Source organism: Microcaecilia unicolor, chromosome 5 (assembly GCF_901765095.1).
Source record: "Microcaecilia unicolor chromosome 5, aMicUni1.1, whole genome shotgun sequence".
In the NCBI taxonomy this organism is placed as follows: domain Eukaryota; kingdom Metazoa; phylum Chordata; class Amphibia; order Gymnophiona; family Siphonopidae; genus Microcaecilia; species Microcaecilia unicolor.
In genome coordinates this window covers 274,976,197-274,994,342 of record NC_044035.1, presented here as the reverse complement: position 1 = coordinate 274,994,342, position 18,146 = coordinate 274,976,197, and the positions used below count along the sequence as shown (strand labels likewise).

Genomic DNA, 18,146 nt, shown 5'->3' with positions numbered 1-18,146 from the left:
TCAATGTAAACCACTTCAATTGCCTTCAGGCTTGCAGGTAGTATATAAGAAATTAAAACTCCAGGCTCCGCTCATTCTGCCTCGCCTCACCCTATGCTTGGAACAACCTTCCTGAGCCTTTATGCCAAGTCCCCTCCCTGCCCGTCTTCAAATCTTTGCTTAAAGCCCACCTCTTCAATGCTGCGTTCGGCACCTAACCCTTACCGTTCAGTGAATCCAGACTGCCCCAATTTGACTGCCCCTATTGGACTGACCGTTCACTTGTCTATTAGATTGTAAGCTCTTTGAGCAGGGACTGTCTCTCTTTGTTAAATTGTACAGTGCTGCGTAACCCTAGTAGCGCTCTAGAAATGTTAAGTAGTAGTAGTAATTTAAAAAATATAGTACAATGAAAGTCCATAGTTCCTGAAGCTGTCCACAAGTGCAAGTATTCCTTGCCTGTTTCACGTGGGGGGGGAGGGGAGGTGTCAGCAGCCATGGGGGGCTTAAGCACCCTTGACAGAGTAGCACTTATCACCGAATTCCATTCCTGTCAACGCCAAACTTATGCCTGCTGAATCCTGGTGCAAATGCTGGTACCCAAGTTAGGCCTGCTGAGGGTGTATTCTGTAAATATGTGCACAATTTTCAGAATGCTCATTGAGCACACCCATGGTCCTCCCACGGCCATGCCCCCTTTTGAGTTAAGTACATTTAAGTACACAAGAATTGCCATACTGGGACAGACCGAATGTCGATCAAGCCCAGAATCCTGTTTCCATCAGTGGCCAATCCAGGTAACAAGTACCTGGAAAGATCCCAAAACAGTACATTTTATGCTGCTTATCCTAGAAATAAACAACTGAGTAATAGAGAATAGACAAACTAGTTCACATGTGACTAACTCCTAATTTGATAAGAGGGGGAGAAAAAGCCTCAGAGTATCACAGAAGAAGCGTTTAGCAATTGCAATCAACGCTCAATATCTGGTGGATACCCTTATGTAATTGATGTAATCATAGGCAAAAAAACCCTCCTTCCAAATTACATTTATCAAATTGTGCTTTTTCAATGTTTTTTCTTTTTTTTATCCAACTGTGAAGGAGGCGAATAATCAACAACAAAGTATGATCACTTAGCTTTCATTCAGTCGGCTTCTCTCAGAACTCGACAGTTACCCGTTTTGCAAGGGGTTTTATCAAGAGATCTGGACCTATGTGAACGTGGTGATGATCTACTGTCAGTGTGCATCACCAATTCTCTATTACCCAGTTGTCTATTTAGTAGTGAATAGACTTAGGACATGCCACAACTGATTTAAGGTATCCTAGAAATAAAGGGAAAGGGAAATGGGACTTGATATACCGCCTTTCTGAGGTTTTTGCAACTACATTCAAAGTGGTTTACATATATTCAGATACTTATTTTGTACCAGGAGCAATGGAGGGTTAAGTGACTTGCCCAGAGTCACAAAGAGCTGCAGTGGGAATCGAACTCAGTTCCCCAGGATCAAAGTCCACTGCACTAATCACTAGGCTACTAAGCAGTGGATTTGCCCCAAGTCCATTTTAATAATGGCTTATGGGCTTTTCTTTTAGGAAGCTATCCAAACCTTTTTAAAACCCCATTAAGCTAACTGCTTTTACTACATTCTCTGGAAACAAATTCCAACATTTAATTACACGTTGAGTGAAGAAATATTTTCTCCAGTTCATTTTAAATGTACTACTTTGTAACTTCATTGTGTGCCCCCTAGTCCTAGTATTTTGGGAAAGAGTAAACAAATGATTCATGTCTACCCATCCAACACAAGTAGAGTTAGGTGTCATTCCTTATAGAATAGTGTGCAGTTAGATGCGAGCACACATTCTAAGTGGTGCCAATTAACTTCAATAATTGGGCGTTAGCACCCAATTATTGGTAAAGAGCTCATTATTCAGGGGTTCTTTTACCAAGCTGCGATAGAAAGGGCCCTGCCATTTTTCTTACACACCAGGGCCCTTTTTACTGCAGCAGGTAAAAAGCCCCCCCCCCCCCCCCAAAAAAAAAAGGCCATGCGGTAAGATTACTCTTACCATGTGGCCATGCGGCGGGTAACACTTACCACCACCCACTGAGGTGGCGGTAAGGGCTCCTAACGTAACCTGGTGATGCCCGATTACCGCCGGGTTAGCCCAGTGGTAAAAATTCCAAAAATATTTTCCGTCGCACCGGAAATGACACACACTTGAGCTAGAACTACCACCTGTGACTGCATTTGGCCAGTGTTAGTTTCGGGTTGTCACATTGCAACCCTTTCATAAAAGGGCCCTTCAATTAATTTGCATATGCAAATCTGCATGCCATATATAGAATCCTAGGGAATATGTCTGGTCAATATAGCACTGAAGCATGGTGCTTTATCCTCTAATAGATACAAATGTTGATGCCTGGGCCTCCTTAATATGTGGCCTTTCCCACAGACTATTTAAAATGTCTGTTTCCATTGACATTTGTTGAGGAGATCTGTTCTAGATAAGAAATCATATTTAGTGCCATTTGTATTATATTCCTACTATAAACATCCGACCTCACATATCTTTTGGAGCTCAAATTGTTTTATTATATATATTTTACACCCTTTGTGAGTTCATTTACTTGTGTTTCTGTTTGAAGACAAAGCTATATCAATAAATCAAGCACCTAACAAAGAAACTGCATTTATAATCTCAGCATGGTGGAACAAATCCTTGCTACATCAGTTCTTCTTCTGCAAATTAAATAATCATCCAATTTTGCATTTTGCCTGCTTTTTTAAAAATAATGGCGTACATAAATACCTACTTTCTCTTGGGTTTTTGTCATCACAGTTGATCTTTTGACATCAGATATGTAGAAATACATGCTCCATACTGGAGGGGAGGAGGATAGAGGCACAGCAGAGAATGCCAGGGACTCTTTTAGCAGAGTGCCAGCGGTCGTATTTGCTAGTGTTAATTGTATGTTTCATGCAAGTAGATTTAAGAGCTTTGAGCTGTTCTATCTCCCACTGGCAAGACAGTGGCATAACGATTTGCAAACTGGACATGTTTAGACTGATACTGGGCACACATATTCCCTGGCCTAAAATTGGTGAAAATTAAACATTTCATGGAAGCGTTGTTGACAATCTTGGAGGGGAAAGGCTATCACACACAAAGGAGCAGCTGCTAACTGATGCACAGGCTGGCAATGGGACAGCTCAAGAGGGGAATGCTCAACTCCCTCCCAGCTGGTGCAGTTTAGTAAGATGGGGAAAAAGTCTAGAGGAAAGAGTGGCTTATAAATGCATTAGGTTGTTATCACCAGTACACCAGAAAAGAAAACCGAATAACACTAGAACATCAAAACAAATTTAGAAATCAGACATTTCAGGCATTAATATAGTGCTTTTTAAAATCTCATCCATTGAATTCTTTACCAAATGATGATTTTCAATCTATTTCATGATATAAAGCATGGCGGGTGAGTATATTGATGCTTTATATTTCCACTAGTCAAAGCTTGACAAAGAATTGGCATAGAAATCTTTTTCACAGCATTGGTACCAAATATCCCTGATTAATGGGTTTTTTTCTTTGGTTAATACAAGATAAAATCCAAAAAAACAATGGCTTTTACATTACTTGTGTAATGTTTAAATGGGTGATGCAATCAACTCTATAATATGTGATGTTTCCTAGGTTCTGATTTTCAGCGGTTGAGGTTGCAATTTTTATTGTGATTAACGTGCAGAAAATGAACATGCTACCCTATGGGATCTGTTCCTCCACGTTGTAATTAATTTTTGAGATTTGTAATTAAGAGTTTCAACATGGTACAATCACTAGGCAATAATGTTCAATTAAACATGCAAGTCACACTTTCACCTTAAAATGTTTTTACCCTTGAAGTAAGACCAGCGGAAGAGGATAAAATAGGATATTAACACTTTTCAATTATACTAAATGACTTTAATCCTGCAAATGATATCCTACTTTAATTAGACGCTCTTCTCTTTATTGCAACATGATGGATGTCCACTTTGTTAGATTCAAGTGTGACACGATAAGCCCTCTTTACATAAACATTACCATTTTATTAAAACATTGCTCCAAGATGGAGTTTTGGAATTTTCTGGAGCTATTAAATATCTTGGGTCAATGCGATATTTCAGTTAAAAAGTAAATATTGGGGCCAAAACATAACTGGCTCAGTCCCTGTGTTTATTTAAGTGCTGGCTCCGGTGATTAATACATATATTCAGCACCACCACCCAAATAAGCTAAGCTGGTTTTACATGCAGAAAAGGGCTTTTATAAACTTGCATATGCAGAGCTGGAGTTGTGATATACCCATGGATTTTATATAAAATATGCATGTAGAAAGGCTATAAGGAAATGCTAAAGAGGCAGGGGCTCGTCAGCTTGGAGATATAAGAGATATCTATAAAATACTGAGTGGAATAGAACGGGTAGATATGAATCACTTGTTTACTCTTTCCAAAAATACTAGGACTAGGGGGCATGCAATGAAGCTACTATGTAGTAAATTTTAAACAAACCGGAGAAAATATTTCTTCACTCAACATGTAATTAAACTGTGGAATTCATTGCCAGAGAATGTAGTAAACACAGCTAGCTTAGCAGGGTTTAAAAAAGATTTGGATCATTTCCTAAAAGAAAAATCCATAAGCTATTACTAAGATAGATTGGGAAAATCCACTGCTTATTTCTAGGATAAGCAGCATAAAATCTGTTTTACTCTTTTAGGATCTTACCAGGTACTTGTGACCTGATTGGCCACTGCTGGAAACAGAATACTGGGCCTGAAGGACCTTTGGTCTGTCCCAATATGGCAACGCTTATGAAGTGTATATTACATGCACAAATTTACACCTATTATATAGCAGGTACAAATTTGTGCATTGGGAAGTGTGTGCTGCTGAGGCTGGATCTGGAAGCCTATTTTTTAAAGTCAAATAGTCATCTGTGTTGCCTTATGAAATAGGCACCATTTTGCACTTCCCAGACATCCTGTTATAAAACCAGGCCTATAGTGTGGCGACTGCAACAGTACAATCCATTTAGTTTAGGCCTACTGTTCAGCAGGCCTAAACTAAACACAAAATATTTGGATAATGGCTGAATGTCACTGTTATATAGGTAATTTCATAGCCCAGCCACACCTTGCTTCAAAAACCTGTCCCCTTCTTATGCGGATAGTATATAATCCTCACATTAATTGGCTGGTGATAAAGATTTAACTTCTTTGAATATCAGTCCAATTGGGGCTTTTCGAAGGATGATGGCCCTAATAAACTTATGTTTTGGGACAATCTGGTGCCATGTTGGTTAACAACCTGCACTTGGTGGTCTGAGTTTGCTTCCCTGGTCATGCCCTTTGGGCTAGTAATGTAGTTGAATTATCTCTCTCAGATCTGAAGTCTAAGCAAGTCCTACACTGTTTGAATGGATGGCAATAAACTGCAACTGATTCAGTATAGTGTGCCTAGCAAAATGGTTCTATCACTGAGAAATTTTGATATAAAGAGACCAGACAGTTCTATGCTATAAGACGCAGGCTGAACCATGCTGTTTCTCTTAGAGAAAGTGGAATATGGTCATAGATTCAGTAGCATAAAACCATAAGTACATAAGTAATGCCACACTGGGAAAAGACTAAGGGTCCATCGAGCCCAGCATCCTGTCCACGACAGCGGCCAATCCAGGCCAAGGGCACCTAGCAAGCTTCCCAAACGTACAAACATTCTATACATGTTATTCCTGGAATTATGGATTTTTCCCAAGTCCATTTAGTAGTGGTTTATGGACTTGTCCTTTAGGAAACCGTCTAACCCCCTTTTAAACTCTGCCAAGCTAACCGCCTTCACCACGTTCTCCGGCAACGAATTCCAGAGTTTAATTACGCGTTGGGTGAAGAAAAATTTTCTCCGATTTGTTTTAAATTTACTAAACTGTAGTTTCATCGCATGCCCCCTAGTCCTAGTATTTTTGGAAAGCGTGAACAGACGCTTCACATCCACCTGTTCCACTCCACTCATTATTTTATATACCTCTATCATGTCCCCCCTCAGTTGTCTCTTCTCCAAGCTGAAAAGCCCTAGCCTCCTTAGTCTTTCTTCATAGGGAAGTCGTCCCATCCCCGCTATCATTTTAGTCGCCCTTCGCTGCACCTTTTCCAGTTCCTTTATATCTTTCTTGAGATGCGGCGACCAGAATTGAACACAATACTCAAGGTGCGGTCGCACCATGGAGCGATATAACGGCATTATAACATCCTCACACCTGTTTTCCACACCTTTCCTAATAATACCCAACATTCTATTCGCTTTCCGAGCTGCAGCAGCACACTGAGCAGAAGGTTTCAGTGTATTATCGACGACGACACCCAGATCCCTTTCTTGGTCCATAACTCCTAACGTGGAACCTTGCATGACGTAGCTATAATTCGGGTTCTTTTTTCCCACATGCATCACCTTGCACTTGCTCACATTAAACGTCATCTGCCATTTAACCACCCAGTCTCGTAAGGTCCTTCTGTAATTTTTCACAATCCTGTCGCGAGTTAACGACTTTGAATAACTTTGTGTCATCAGCAAATTTAATTACCTCGCTAGTTACTACCATCTCTAAATAATTTATAAACATATTAAAAAGCAGTGGTCCTAGCACAGACCCCTGAGGAACCCCACTAACTACCCTTCTCCATTGTGATTACTGACCATTTAACCCCACTCTCTGTTTCCTATCCTTCAACCAGTTTTTAATCCACAATAAGACTTTTCCACCTATCCATGACCCTCCAATTTCCTCTGTAGCCTTTCATGAGGTACCTTGTCAAACGCCTTTCAAAAATCCAGATACACAATATCAACCGGCTCCCCTTTGTCCACATGTTTGTTTACTCCTTCAAAGAACTGAAGTAAATCGGTCAGGCAAGATTTCCCCACACAAAAGCCGTGCTGACTCGGTCTCATTACTTCGTACCTTGTCAAACGCCTTTCAAAAATCCAGATACACAATATCAACCGGCTCCCCTTTGTCCACATGTTTGTTTACTCCTTCAAAGAACTGAAGTAAATCGGTCAGGCAAGATTTCCCCACACAAAAGCCGTGCTGACTCGGTCTCATTACTTCATGTCCTCGGATGTACTCTGTAATTTTGTTTTTAATAATAGCCTCTACCATTTTCCCCGGCATCGACATCAGACTCACCGGTCTATAATTTCCCAGATCTCCCCTGGAACCTTTTTTAAAAATGGGCGTTACATTGGCCACCCTCCAATCTTCCGGTACCTCGCTCGATTTTAAGGATAAATTGCATATCACTAGCAGTAGCTCCACTACTGCCTCAACCTGTCCCTGATCTCTGGGAACTTCTGGCTGTCTCATTCTAATTCAGGGCTTCTCATAACTGCCACTGAGACCCCCACAGCTACTCACATTTTTCAGGATATCAAAAATGACTAGGCATGAGATAAATTTGAATATATTAAAGACCCAGAGGCTCATTTTCAAAGCACTTAGCCTCCCAAAGTTCCATAGAAACCTATGGAACTTAGCCTCCCAAAGTGCTTTGAAAATATGCCTCCCAGTGTATTAAATTTTATGTCATGCAAATTTGTCAAGGGTAATCTGAAAACCTGACTTGAATATGCTTTCCAAGACAGTTACAGAAATGACTATTTTTGTATTCTCCAAGATACAGGATATAAGTGATTGGAGGAGTAGCCTAGTGGTTAGTTCAGTGGACTTTGATACTGGGGAACTGAGTTCGATTCCCACTGCAGCTCCTTGTGACTCTGGGCAAGTCACTTAACCCTCCATTGCCCCTGGTACAAAATAAGTACCTGAATACATGTAAACCGCTTTGAATGTAGTTGCAAAAACCTCAGAAAGGCGGTAGGTATATCAAGTCCGATTTCCCTTTCAGTGAACTACAGGGTTTAATAAGACAGCTGAAGTTCCATGTTATAAGCAGTAGAACAGATTTTCCCAGTACAATATATTAAATGCAAATAAATTAATTTCCTAAAATGGCACACACTTTGACAAAGAAAATGCATGCTCCAGATTGTCAAATGGCTTTTTCTTTCTCATTTTATTACTTTCCTTTGTGAATGGAGCCCTGACTCTGCTGAATCTTAATTGATAAAGTTCAATAATTCAGAATCTCAAGAGATTAGGATCTTAAGCAATTAAGCAATTTGACTCACCTGACTGCCTTCTTTCTGCCAGAAAACAGCTGGTTGGGGATTTCCTTTTGTTTCACAAGGAAATGTCACTGTTCGGCCCTGGGCCACAATCTGATCCCGTGGCCTTACCACAAACTGTGGTGGAGCTAAAAGGGAAGAATAAAAAACAGGAGAAATAGAGATCTCTGAAGTATTGTAAGGGTGGAAACAGAAAACTAGAATGACAGAGATATATTACAGCACAAGGATAAGGATTATATATTGAACCACAAGAGCTAGATTACTTTATAGATTATATTCAGACAGTATTCCTAAACTAAAGAAGGCAATGAGATCAAATGTTACACTACTCTTTTTTTCTACATATTGTTTCCCATTCGACAGCTACAACCCATACATAAAATGAAGATAAAACTTTTTTTTTTTTTTTTTAGATTCTTCAACTGTATATCCAGGGCAAATGCATCTAAATGCAGCCACAGGCACAGGATGAGGAGCAGACGAGGAAAAAGGAATTAAAAGTCCTTTGGTATTAGGTTTCCTGTCATCAAAAAAAAAGCAATGGAGCACAATGGGATGTACCACTGTTAGGCAGGGGAAAAATGCAAATAATAAGAGGTTCCAGAGATTTATTGAAATCTTACACTTAAAAGGTTAGACTTTATCCTAAGCAAACAGCAAAATGTCAATCCTTGTGAACTGTACGAACTGTAACAAGATTTATCATCTGGTTAGAAAAGATCAACACATGACAAAAGAAAATGAAATATCGTTCTCCATTATCACACCAAGCAAGAGTTATGAGATGAATTATCTAACTTCCGAGGCGTAACTGTCCCGATATTAGGAACTTAACCGGCCGGGTTTAACACGCAAATAAGACCTCATACACAGTCTGAATATTGACGTAACTGGTCATGCACTAGCCAGTGTTAGAACAACCAGACAGTCAATGCCAGGCACCGGAAACAGCTCGGCATTGAACATCTGGGTTGAATGCTGGTGGTGGGAAGTGAAAGCACTGCCCGCAGCTGGCTGAATATCAGGGGGATACTGTCATCCCAGCACAATTTTAATCAAAACAGAAATCATAGGGCCCAGCATTCAAAAGGATTTAACCAGGCAGGAGAGTGGACTGGGAGGAAATACTCAGCGGTTCTGAACCATACCATAATGACCCATCATCAATGACCTAACATCTAAACTCCATCAGAACCAGATGAAACTGTATTCCCTGATTGTTTCAATCAATTTGCCACCAATGAACATTAACAATTTACCCCCTTATCTCTTATGCTGAAATGAACTGTTTATCTAATTTACTTTATATTGTACTTCAACATCTATGAATTTTCTTGTAACACTACTTTGTATTTCTCATTCCGTAAATGGCGATCGCCTTTACGGCATAATGTAAGCCACACTGAGCCTGCAAAAAGGTGGGAAAATGTGGGAAACAAATGCAGCAAATAATAATAATAACCAGGCAGTGCCATTGAATATCTGCTCTGATCACTGCACCACTATCCGGTTAGCACAGAGGCAGTTTGTGGGCAGAGCCAGCAATAATCAATGCCAATAAAAGCACTATTGTATAAAGGGCCATAGATTTGACATACAGCCTGTCTGTGAGTACAACCAAAGCAGTTTACATATATTATATAAAGGTACCATGCTTAAAGCTAGGCACAGTTTATAGAATGGAGCTTATGCCTGGGAATTGTAGTTAACTTTAGGCGTGGCCATGGTGCAAATGTACACGTCTAAATTAGGTGCATATTCCCCATCATTCTATAACAACGTGCATGTATTTTAGGAATGACCCCCTTCCACCCATGACCCTCCCATTTCCGTGCCCCCCTTTTGAACTTGTGTGTAAAATTCCAATTAAATCTAAACAAGCAATTACTGACACTAATTAGCTCATTAGTGAATTAAATTGTATGTGCAAACTGGGCACACAACCAAATGTGCACACACAATTTTTTATTGACTTTTATAGAATCTTGGGGTTAGCGGCAATATTCAATCTGCTCACTAGCTAAATGAGGAGCCCTTTTTCAAAGCAGTGGTTAGGTCCAATGTGGAACTACTGCCAGCCCAACACGGGCTCCAGCCCTAGTGTGCACTATCTCCCACACTAGGGAAAATTGCCCTGTATTTTTTAGCGTGGTGTTAACCTGGTGGTAATCGGGCAGTGCTGTGCGCTACCCGGTTACCGCTGGGTTAGCGTGGAAGCCCTTATTGTCACCTGAATGGATGGTAGTAAGTGCTCCCCCACTCCGCCCCGCAAGGTCATGGCTATTTTCAGCCTTTTTTACCCGCTGTGGTAAAAAGGGCCTCAGCTTACAGCAAAAACAGCCCCCATAGCTACTGCAGGGCCATTTTTACCACAGCTCGGTAAAAGGACCACTAAGAGAATAAAGTTAGGACAGTTTTTTTCGCTATCCTAACTCTATCAGCTGAGCTACCTTGACACTGGTCTGAATATCAGTGTCAGCGGCTTAAAAACCACTGTATATCAGCCAGTTTGTTTCTATAGTTTTCATAATTATTCTGCTGAAACATATTTCCAGCTAATATGTAACATTTAATACATGCATTCTACTATTATAGCTAAAGAGAAGAAATCTAACTGCAAAAATAAATAAATAAAAATACCATTCAATACTTCAGCTACAACATGAAACTGATTTGGATAAAAAGATCATGAAAGTTTTAAGGATCATTTCTATACATTTGCAAGTCAAATACAATTGCTATAAAAGGTGTGCTGCATGATTCTCATATGATTACATATCTATATCTATCCATATCTATATAAAGTCCACACATATGCTCCTGATATTACAAGATGAATGTTCATTTAAAAAACGACAGTAAATGCTAAGTACTGTACATAGTAAATTTGATTTGATTTTGAGCAAATTATGCTTTGATACCGAATTCAGCAAGTGCTGACTTCAATCAATGTCATGCCCAAGCTCTGTTATGCTAATGACAACTTGTGAGGGCAAGTAGGATGATATGGAAATCAGATGGTTGAACAAGAATAGAAAGCGCAGGGCATGTGTGAGGTGGGCTTTGAGATGAGGGGACGGGGGACCTGAAGGTTAATCACATCATGTTCAGAGTTGTTTCTACAGCAGAAGATGGTATTCTACAGAGGAATAAAAATGGAGATAATGAACCAGCAGTTAGGTGCATTAATGTGTTACAAACGGTATTAACATCGGAGCATTACTATGTTATGGCAGGATTTTTTCTCCCTTCATCATTTACAGACACCCATATCTTATCTCTATTTTAATCTTAAAACCACTATACCCCCCCATCTACTTTCCTTCTGTCTATCCTATCGTCGTTTACCTTCCCATTTCCAATTCATATATTCTTAAAACCTTACTATTATTATGTTTATTATAAACTAGTAAAAAAGGCCCGTTTCTGTTTTAAAGGAAACGGGCGCTAGCAAGGTTTTCCTCGGAGTGTGTATGTTTCAGAGAGTGTGTGTGAGAGTGACTGTGTGCCTGTTCCTCATATCTTATACAACTGTATGTATAAATTTGCCTTTAGTTTAGCTACCCATCTATTTATCCTAATGACCCTGTACTACCCATCTTGTCCCATCTATATACATATCTGTACTTGCCACCTCCACTAATCATTATGATGTTTCATTGTATTGCACATATAGCTTTAGAATCGTATCTATGTTATTTGAATGTTCTAATGTGTGACTATTAAGTTGTTTATTTGTATTGCTCTGGAATCCTGAGTATCATATGTATGTTATATGAATGTTATATAAGTACATAAGTATGCACTGTAAGGGAATCGCTCCCTTACATGGTCTGCAGCCCCGCCCAGCGCATCCCAGGATGCAGTGGGCGGTGCTGGGCGCCACCATTTTGGGCGTCGACTGACTGGAAGAGGAGGGAGGCAGGCAGGCTGCGTCCCTCCTCCAACAAAAGGTAGGGGGGCCGGGAGGGGGGGGGGTGTCACGACACCACAGCACACCACGGACCACCAGGGAATCTAAGGACAATGCTGGGGGGAGGATTTGGGGTGGGCTGGAGGTCCACCGGACCTCCAGCCCCCAACCCCCCCCCCCCCCCCGTCGATCGATCACAGTGGGAGATCCTTTGTCCGGAGGCGGCCAATCAACGATTTCTGGGGGTTTCGGGGGCTGGAGACCCACCGATCCTCCAGCCCCCCCCCCCTTGTCGGTGGGTGGGAGGGTAGGACAGCGTTTTTCGGCGAGGCGGCCACTTAAGGATTGGGTTCGGGGGGGTGGATGCATGAGACCCACGGACCTCCAGCCCCCCCTCCCCGTCGCTGGGCGGGAGGGTGGGAGACGGTTTGCGCAGCGGCTGGCAGCCTCGTTGTTCGGCATGCTGTTTGACAGGTTTGGGTGTTTGACAGCCCAGACCTGTCAAACAAGTGCGGGAGGATTGTGCTGAGCGCATGCTCGGCACAATTCTCCCGCACTTTAAACATGATAATCAAAGATAATAGCGCTGCTTAGATTTGCATGCATTATCTTTGATCATCGATGCAGAAAAGCCCTGCGCTGTCCCGGTGCTATTTTTAGGGCGCTGTTTGGAACAGCGCAGGGCTTTTGATCATCTGGGCCTAAGTGCTGACTCTGCCCCCAGAACATCCACAAAATATCTGGTTTCGTCTTGGGTGCTAACAAGCAATTTAAATAGCCAGGAGCCATTTCTAGCTGTTTAAGTTGCTTTGAACATCAACCTCAGAGAGTCTGAGCATCCTGAAGCCTCCTTCCCCCACGTTAGGATAAGCAAAACAAAGTTATCAGGTAGGACTATCTCCATGCAATGGGCACTGATTTTTCTGAGGCAAACCAAAAGTCTTACTTCATATGAAACTGTGAAGTATGGAGAAATAGCATAGGAATATCATTACCATCTTTCCTCTTCAGTTGAACCTTCCTGTACAGTTGATCTATGAATTTCACTGCACTTGTATGCAGTGAGAAATGACAGTACCAAGATGATAGAGACAATAGAGGTTTTCCTTATCTAGATTTTTGTACATCACAAAAGTGTGTGATGAAGTGTTTCTTAGTAATATATCACAAAACCTTGGTTAGTTTTCACCCCTGTAGCAAATACAGTGCCACGCAGCTAAAATATACATCATTGCATGGTTTATAAATGGCTCAGATTTAGTTTCAACATTAATTTATTGCTTTAATATTCTTAAAGAAAACAGTAGTATATATGTACAGTGTTTACTTGGGCTGATCCATGTTACAACCGAATGATAATTGGATTACGGTAAGATGCAGTGTGACAATTACTTTGTAGAGTCCCAAGTTCTATAAAGTGTTGCTTATTTGATTTGAGACTGATTTATTAAAGCAATGTTCACCTTGACAGAAATGGCTTATAAAATAAGAACTTTAATTCATGATGGAATAGCACATGTGCCTCAGGGCTACAGAACTTAACATATATACGTACATTTTTGAAGGCCTCTTTTCCAGCCATATTTGTTTCAAAATGTTTCAATACATGTCCTAAAAGCTTAATCTTTTATGCTATGAAATTTATGACTTTAATATTCTAGGATAGATGTGTCTACACAATCAAGTCTTTTCCCCTATCATATTGGCTGAAGATTGGACTTCTGCTCACTGCTAAAAGTTGCATTAGGTTACAAAGGCCTAAAGTTACTATATTGCTACTCCCTTAGGTCAGCTCTGGTAAGCTATAGACAACATTATTGACAATCGTATAGCTATAAGAGAAATCTGAAGATATGTGGCAGAGAAATGGGGAACTTTACTCAGATTATTGCATTAATAATGACTGACTTATTTCTCCGTGACAAGGTTTTAGCAGGAAAGCAAAATCTATTGAGAAGGACAAAGAGGTAACAACCCAAGTTCAGTGATACTTAAGTCACCGGCAGAAAAGAAACCAAGGAAAATGCAGGGCCTCATCTATAAAAGGCTTTGTGCCATTTTATGCCTATGGGGAAGGACATTTCAAGTCCCACAAGATTCAAATCAATATTCAGACAGATAAAGCAGATTACCAACCCAGCTGGCAATTTCCACCTGCTACTTCTTTATGTTGTGAGGAGCTGCTCAAAACTCACTCAAAATGATCTCCAATAGCAGCTCAAGGTGAGTTAGATTCAGGTACACTATCAGGCTCATTTTCGAAAGAGAAGGACGCCCATCTTCCAGCACAAATCAGAAGATGGGCGTCCTTCTCACAGGGTCGCCCAAATCAGCATAATCGAAAGCTGATTTTGGGTGTCCCCAACTGCTTTCCGTCGCAGGGATGACCAAAGTTCATGGGGGCATGTCGGAGGCATAGCGCAGGCGGGACTTGGGTGTGCCTAACACATGGGCGTCCTCGACCCATAATGGAAAAAAAAGGGTGTTCCTGATGAGCACTTGTACGACTTTACCTGGTCCTGTTTTTCTTACAACCAAGCCACAAAAAGGTGCCTGAACTTACCAGATGACCACCAGAGGGAATCAGGAATGACCTCCTATTACTCCCCCAGAGGTCACTAACCCCCTCCCACCCTCAAAAAAGAACTTTAAAAATATTTTGTGCCAGCCTCAAGCAGTATGCAGCTCCCTGGAGCAGTTTTAGTGGGTGCAGTGCACTTCAGGCAGGCAGACCCAGCCCCACCCCCCTACCTGTTACACTTGTGGTGGTAAATGTGAGCCCTTCAAAACCCACCAGAAACCCACTGTACCCACATCTAGGTGCCCCCTTCACCCGTAAGGGCTATGGTAGTGGTGTACAGTTGTGGGTAGTGGGTTTTGGGGGGCTCAGCACACAAGGTAAGGGGGCTTTGTACCTGGGAACAATTTCTGGAGTCCACTGCAGTGCCCCCTAGGGTGCCCAGTTGGTGTCCTGGCATGTGAGGGAGACCAGTGCACTGCGAATGCTGGCTCCTCCCATGACCAAAGGGTTTGCATTTGGTCGTTTCTGAGATGGGCGTACTTGGTTTCCATTATCGCTGAAAATCAGAAACTACCAAGTCTAGGGACGACCATCTCTAAGAACGACCTAAATTTCAAGGTTTGGGCATCCCCGACCGTATTATCGAAACGATAGATGGATGTCCATCTTGTTTCAATAATACCGGTTTCCCCGCTCCTCCATTGGGACATTTTACGAGGATGTCCTCAGCAAAACTTAGGCGTCCTTTTCGATTATGCCCCTCCATGTAATTTTCCTGTTCATGGAGAGCTCACAATCCAAGTTTGTACTTGAGGCAATGGAAGGTTAAATGACATGCCCAAAATAACAAGGAGCAGGTGTGGAATTTTAACCAAGCTCTTTCATCACTTTTGTTTTGTTAGGCACTTAATCCACTAAGCAGTCATTATCTCTTGGGCTTAGGTTTAGCCTTACACCTAAAAATGGCAACAAAAGCATTCACAGATGACATCAAGATAACTTTAGGTCTGGACAAATGTGCTAGGGCAACTTTTCCTAGAGGCAAGTTGAGCAAAACTGAAAACATCCCGCTGACTCATGACTGTGATATAACAGAGTTTGAACAGAAAGTTGTACATACTGGTAAATATCTAGGAGAGGAAGGAGTGACAATGAAGCATAAATCACTGAGATAAGAGATTAGTAAAGAATATTATAGGAGACTTAAATTGATATTGGAGAATGCATTAACATGATGAACTAAGAATAAGCCATTAATCAGCAGGCAATTCCCAAACAGCTTTGGAACTGTAGACTGGTCTTTTGAAAAACTGGATGTATGAACAAGAAAACTCCATGCCCACAAGGCCATTTATAAAAATCAGTGTATGCCAAGACCGTACTTTCCCCGAGCCAAAGGAAGAATGGTTCTCATAAAAATAGATTATACCTATTTAGCTATCATAGACCTCCAGATTTACTTAACAGTATCTTCAGATATGAATGCACAAAAGGTACTGAAATAAGAAAGTAAGCATCTAGAATCCATTGGTATCAATAGGGATGGAAGCAACAGAATTTGCGAAGGAAAAAAAAATCTCTTTAAGGAATTGGATCACCAAATGTGGAAAAATAAGTAGCAAATGCATTAGTATTGGATTAAATACAATGTGTTGTTCCAGGAATCATTTTATGATTAAAAAAAAAAAGCGGACACATGAATAGTTAAGGAAAGGAGAAACTGAAACCTAAAAATGAGTAACTGATAGTTGATGCCCTGGACAATAGATTACATAAGAGATGGTTTACAGCAACCATAGAAAAAACTGATAGAACAGACATCTGTAGATTTTGTGAAAAGAGCTGTAAATGATCACTCATGCTGGCTGTAAAATGTTGATAGCAGAAAATTTCTATGTACAAAAGTATGTAAATGTAGAGTGGTGTGATGAATTTGCTGAATTATAAATTTTGCTGAATCCAGGATTTATTCTTTTAAAAAAATTGCCTGCTGAAACTTGGTTAGCTCAGAGAGCCAGTTCTGGCATCCCCACCCATCCTCCTTTTTCTGACTATGGTCAGCTTGGACAAAAGAAATGTTAAATTTGTCAACCTCCTCCTATTAGAAAAGCAGAGATGGTATAAAGGAGGGCCACTGAGAATGGTAAGGTTTGAAACTGAGACAAAAGAATTCACTTAGTATAAAAGGACTTATCTGAAAATAAGTATCATCATTCTGCAAGTATAGGCCTATCTCCATATTGACAGTAAATAAAAGGGCCTGAGTGTTCCCACAGACAATCTATCCTGAAATTCTTGGATGTGTATCTGAGTACCTGGTTGCCAGGCTCTGTGACCAACTAGTACCTGGTTGCCAGGATATGTGACCAGGTGAACCAGTTCAAACTGGCTTTTCCTCAAAACCCATACATCCATCTTAAAAACCAGAAAAACTTAGTTCCACTTTTTCCTATATTGTGACTGGATTACCACCCCACAGGTGACCTCAGTTCTTAGAACCCAACAAAACTAATATAAGCAGACTTTATTTCCTGTCTCACTCTCTGGCACTCTTCATCTGCACCCGAGACAAAACAATCTCCATGTTCTACCACTATCTACTAAGCAAGTAGAAAACCTTCTCTGCTAGCTGAAGAATCAGCATTTACTCCCCCTCAATGCAAAAGAGAAGTATTGCAGAACCAGCTTCAGAAATAAAGCAAGCTGACAAAAAGAAAACATTTGGACATAGAGCCAGGCCACAATTACAATTACCCCCCTGTTTACTAAGCCGTGAACTAATGCCAACAAAGCCCATTCACTTTGAATGGGCTGTGTCGGCATTGCTGCGTAGCTTAGTAAACAGTGGGGTTAGTGAGTTCACTGTGATTCAGTATAATTAATAATTCAGGGTTTCAATCAATATTTATGTCAACGCATATTCTCCTTGCATAATACCCCAAAGCTGAGAGCTGTAATCAATACCTTGTCTGTACATATCTATAAATAAACTAGTCCTTTCTTAACTTTTTGAGAATATTTCACTTAAATATTTGAAGGGAAGGTTTTCAGCACAGGTTGGTGCTGTCCCCAAACACATTTATATATTAAGCATTTTTGTGTATGCAAGAGGGATTTAAAATGAACATTACTATATCGCTATGCCAGAAATGCACTATGATCATGACCCTAAGAACAAAGAGGTTACTATTCCCCCAGGGACATCCCCATTTCAACTGATAAAAACAACTAGATGCAAGAAAACTGGACATAGTGATAAAAGAGAAAAACATCAGACCAGCATTAATTATAGAGGTGTCAGACCCAAGCGATTACTATGAATCGTGTGGCGAGAGAAAGGATCCTCAAAATACTAAGAAGTCAGTTGGAGACCAAGAAAAAGTGGCAAAAAATATTTCTTTTTTAAAAATAGGATGTTAACACAGTAATCTTATCTTTTTAACAAGTGAATTCAGTAGAAGAGTGGCTTGTTCAGAAATATGGTCTTGAGAAGATTT

General features: G+C 40.7%; 1 protein-coding gene across 9 annotated transcripts in view; it reads right to left on the bottom strand.

Annotated features, from left to right (window-relative positions):
* ROBO2 (roundabout guidance receptor 2) overlaps positions 1–18,146 on the bottom strand; it is an 888,662-nt gene that overhangs the window by 213,645 nt on the left and 656,871 nt on the right. For all 9 annotated transcript variants that reach the window (XM_030204228.1, XM_030204231.1, XM_030204229.1 and 6 more), the window contains one exon: positions 8,216–8,340. In XM_030204228.1, the coding sequence (XP_030060088.1) occupies positions 8,216–8,340 (125 nt within the window). The remainder of the gene's footprint in view (positions 1–8,215; positions 8,341–18,146) is intronic.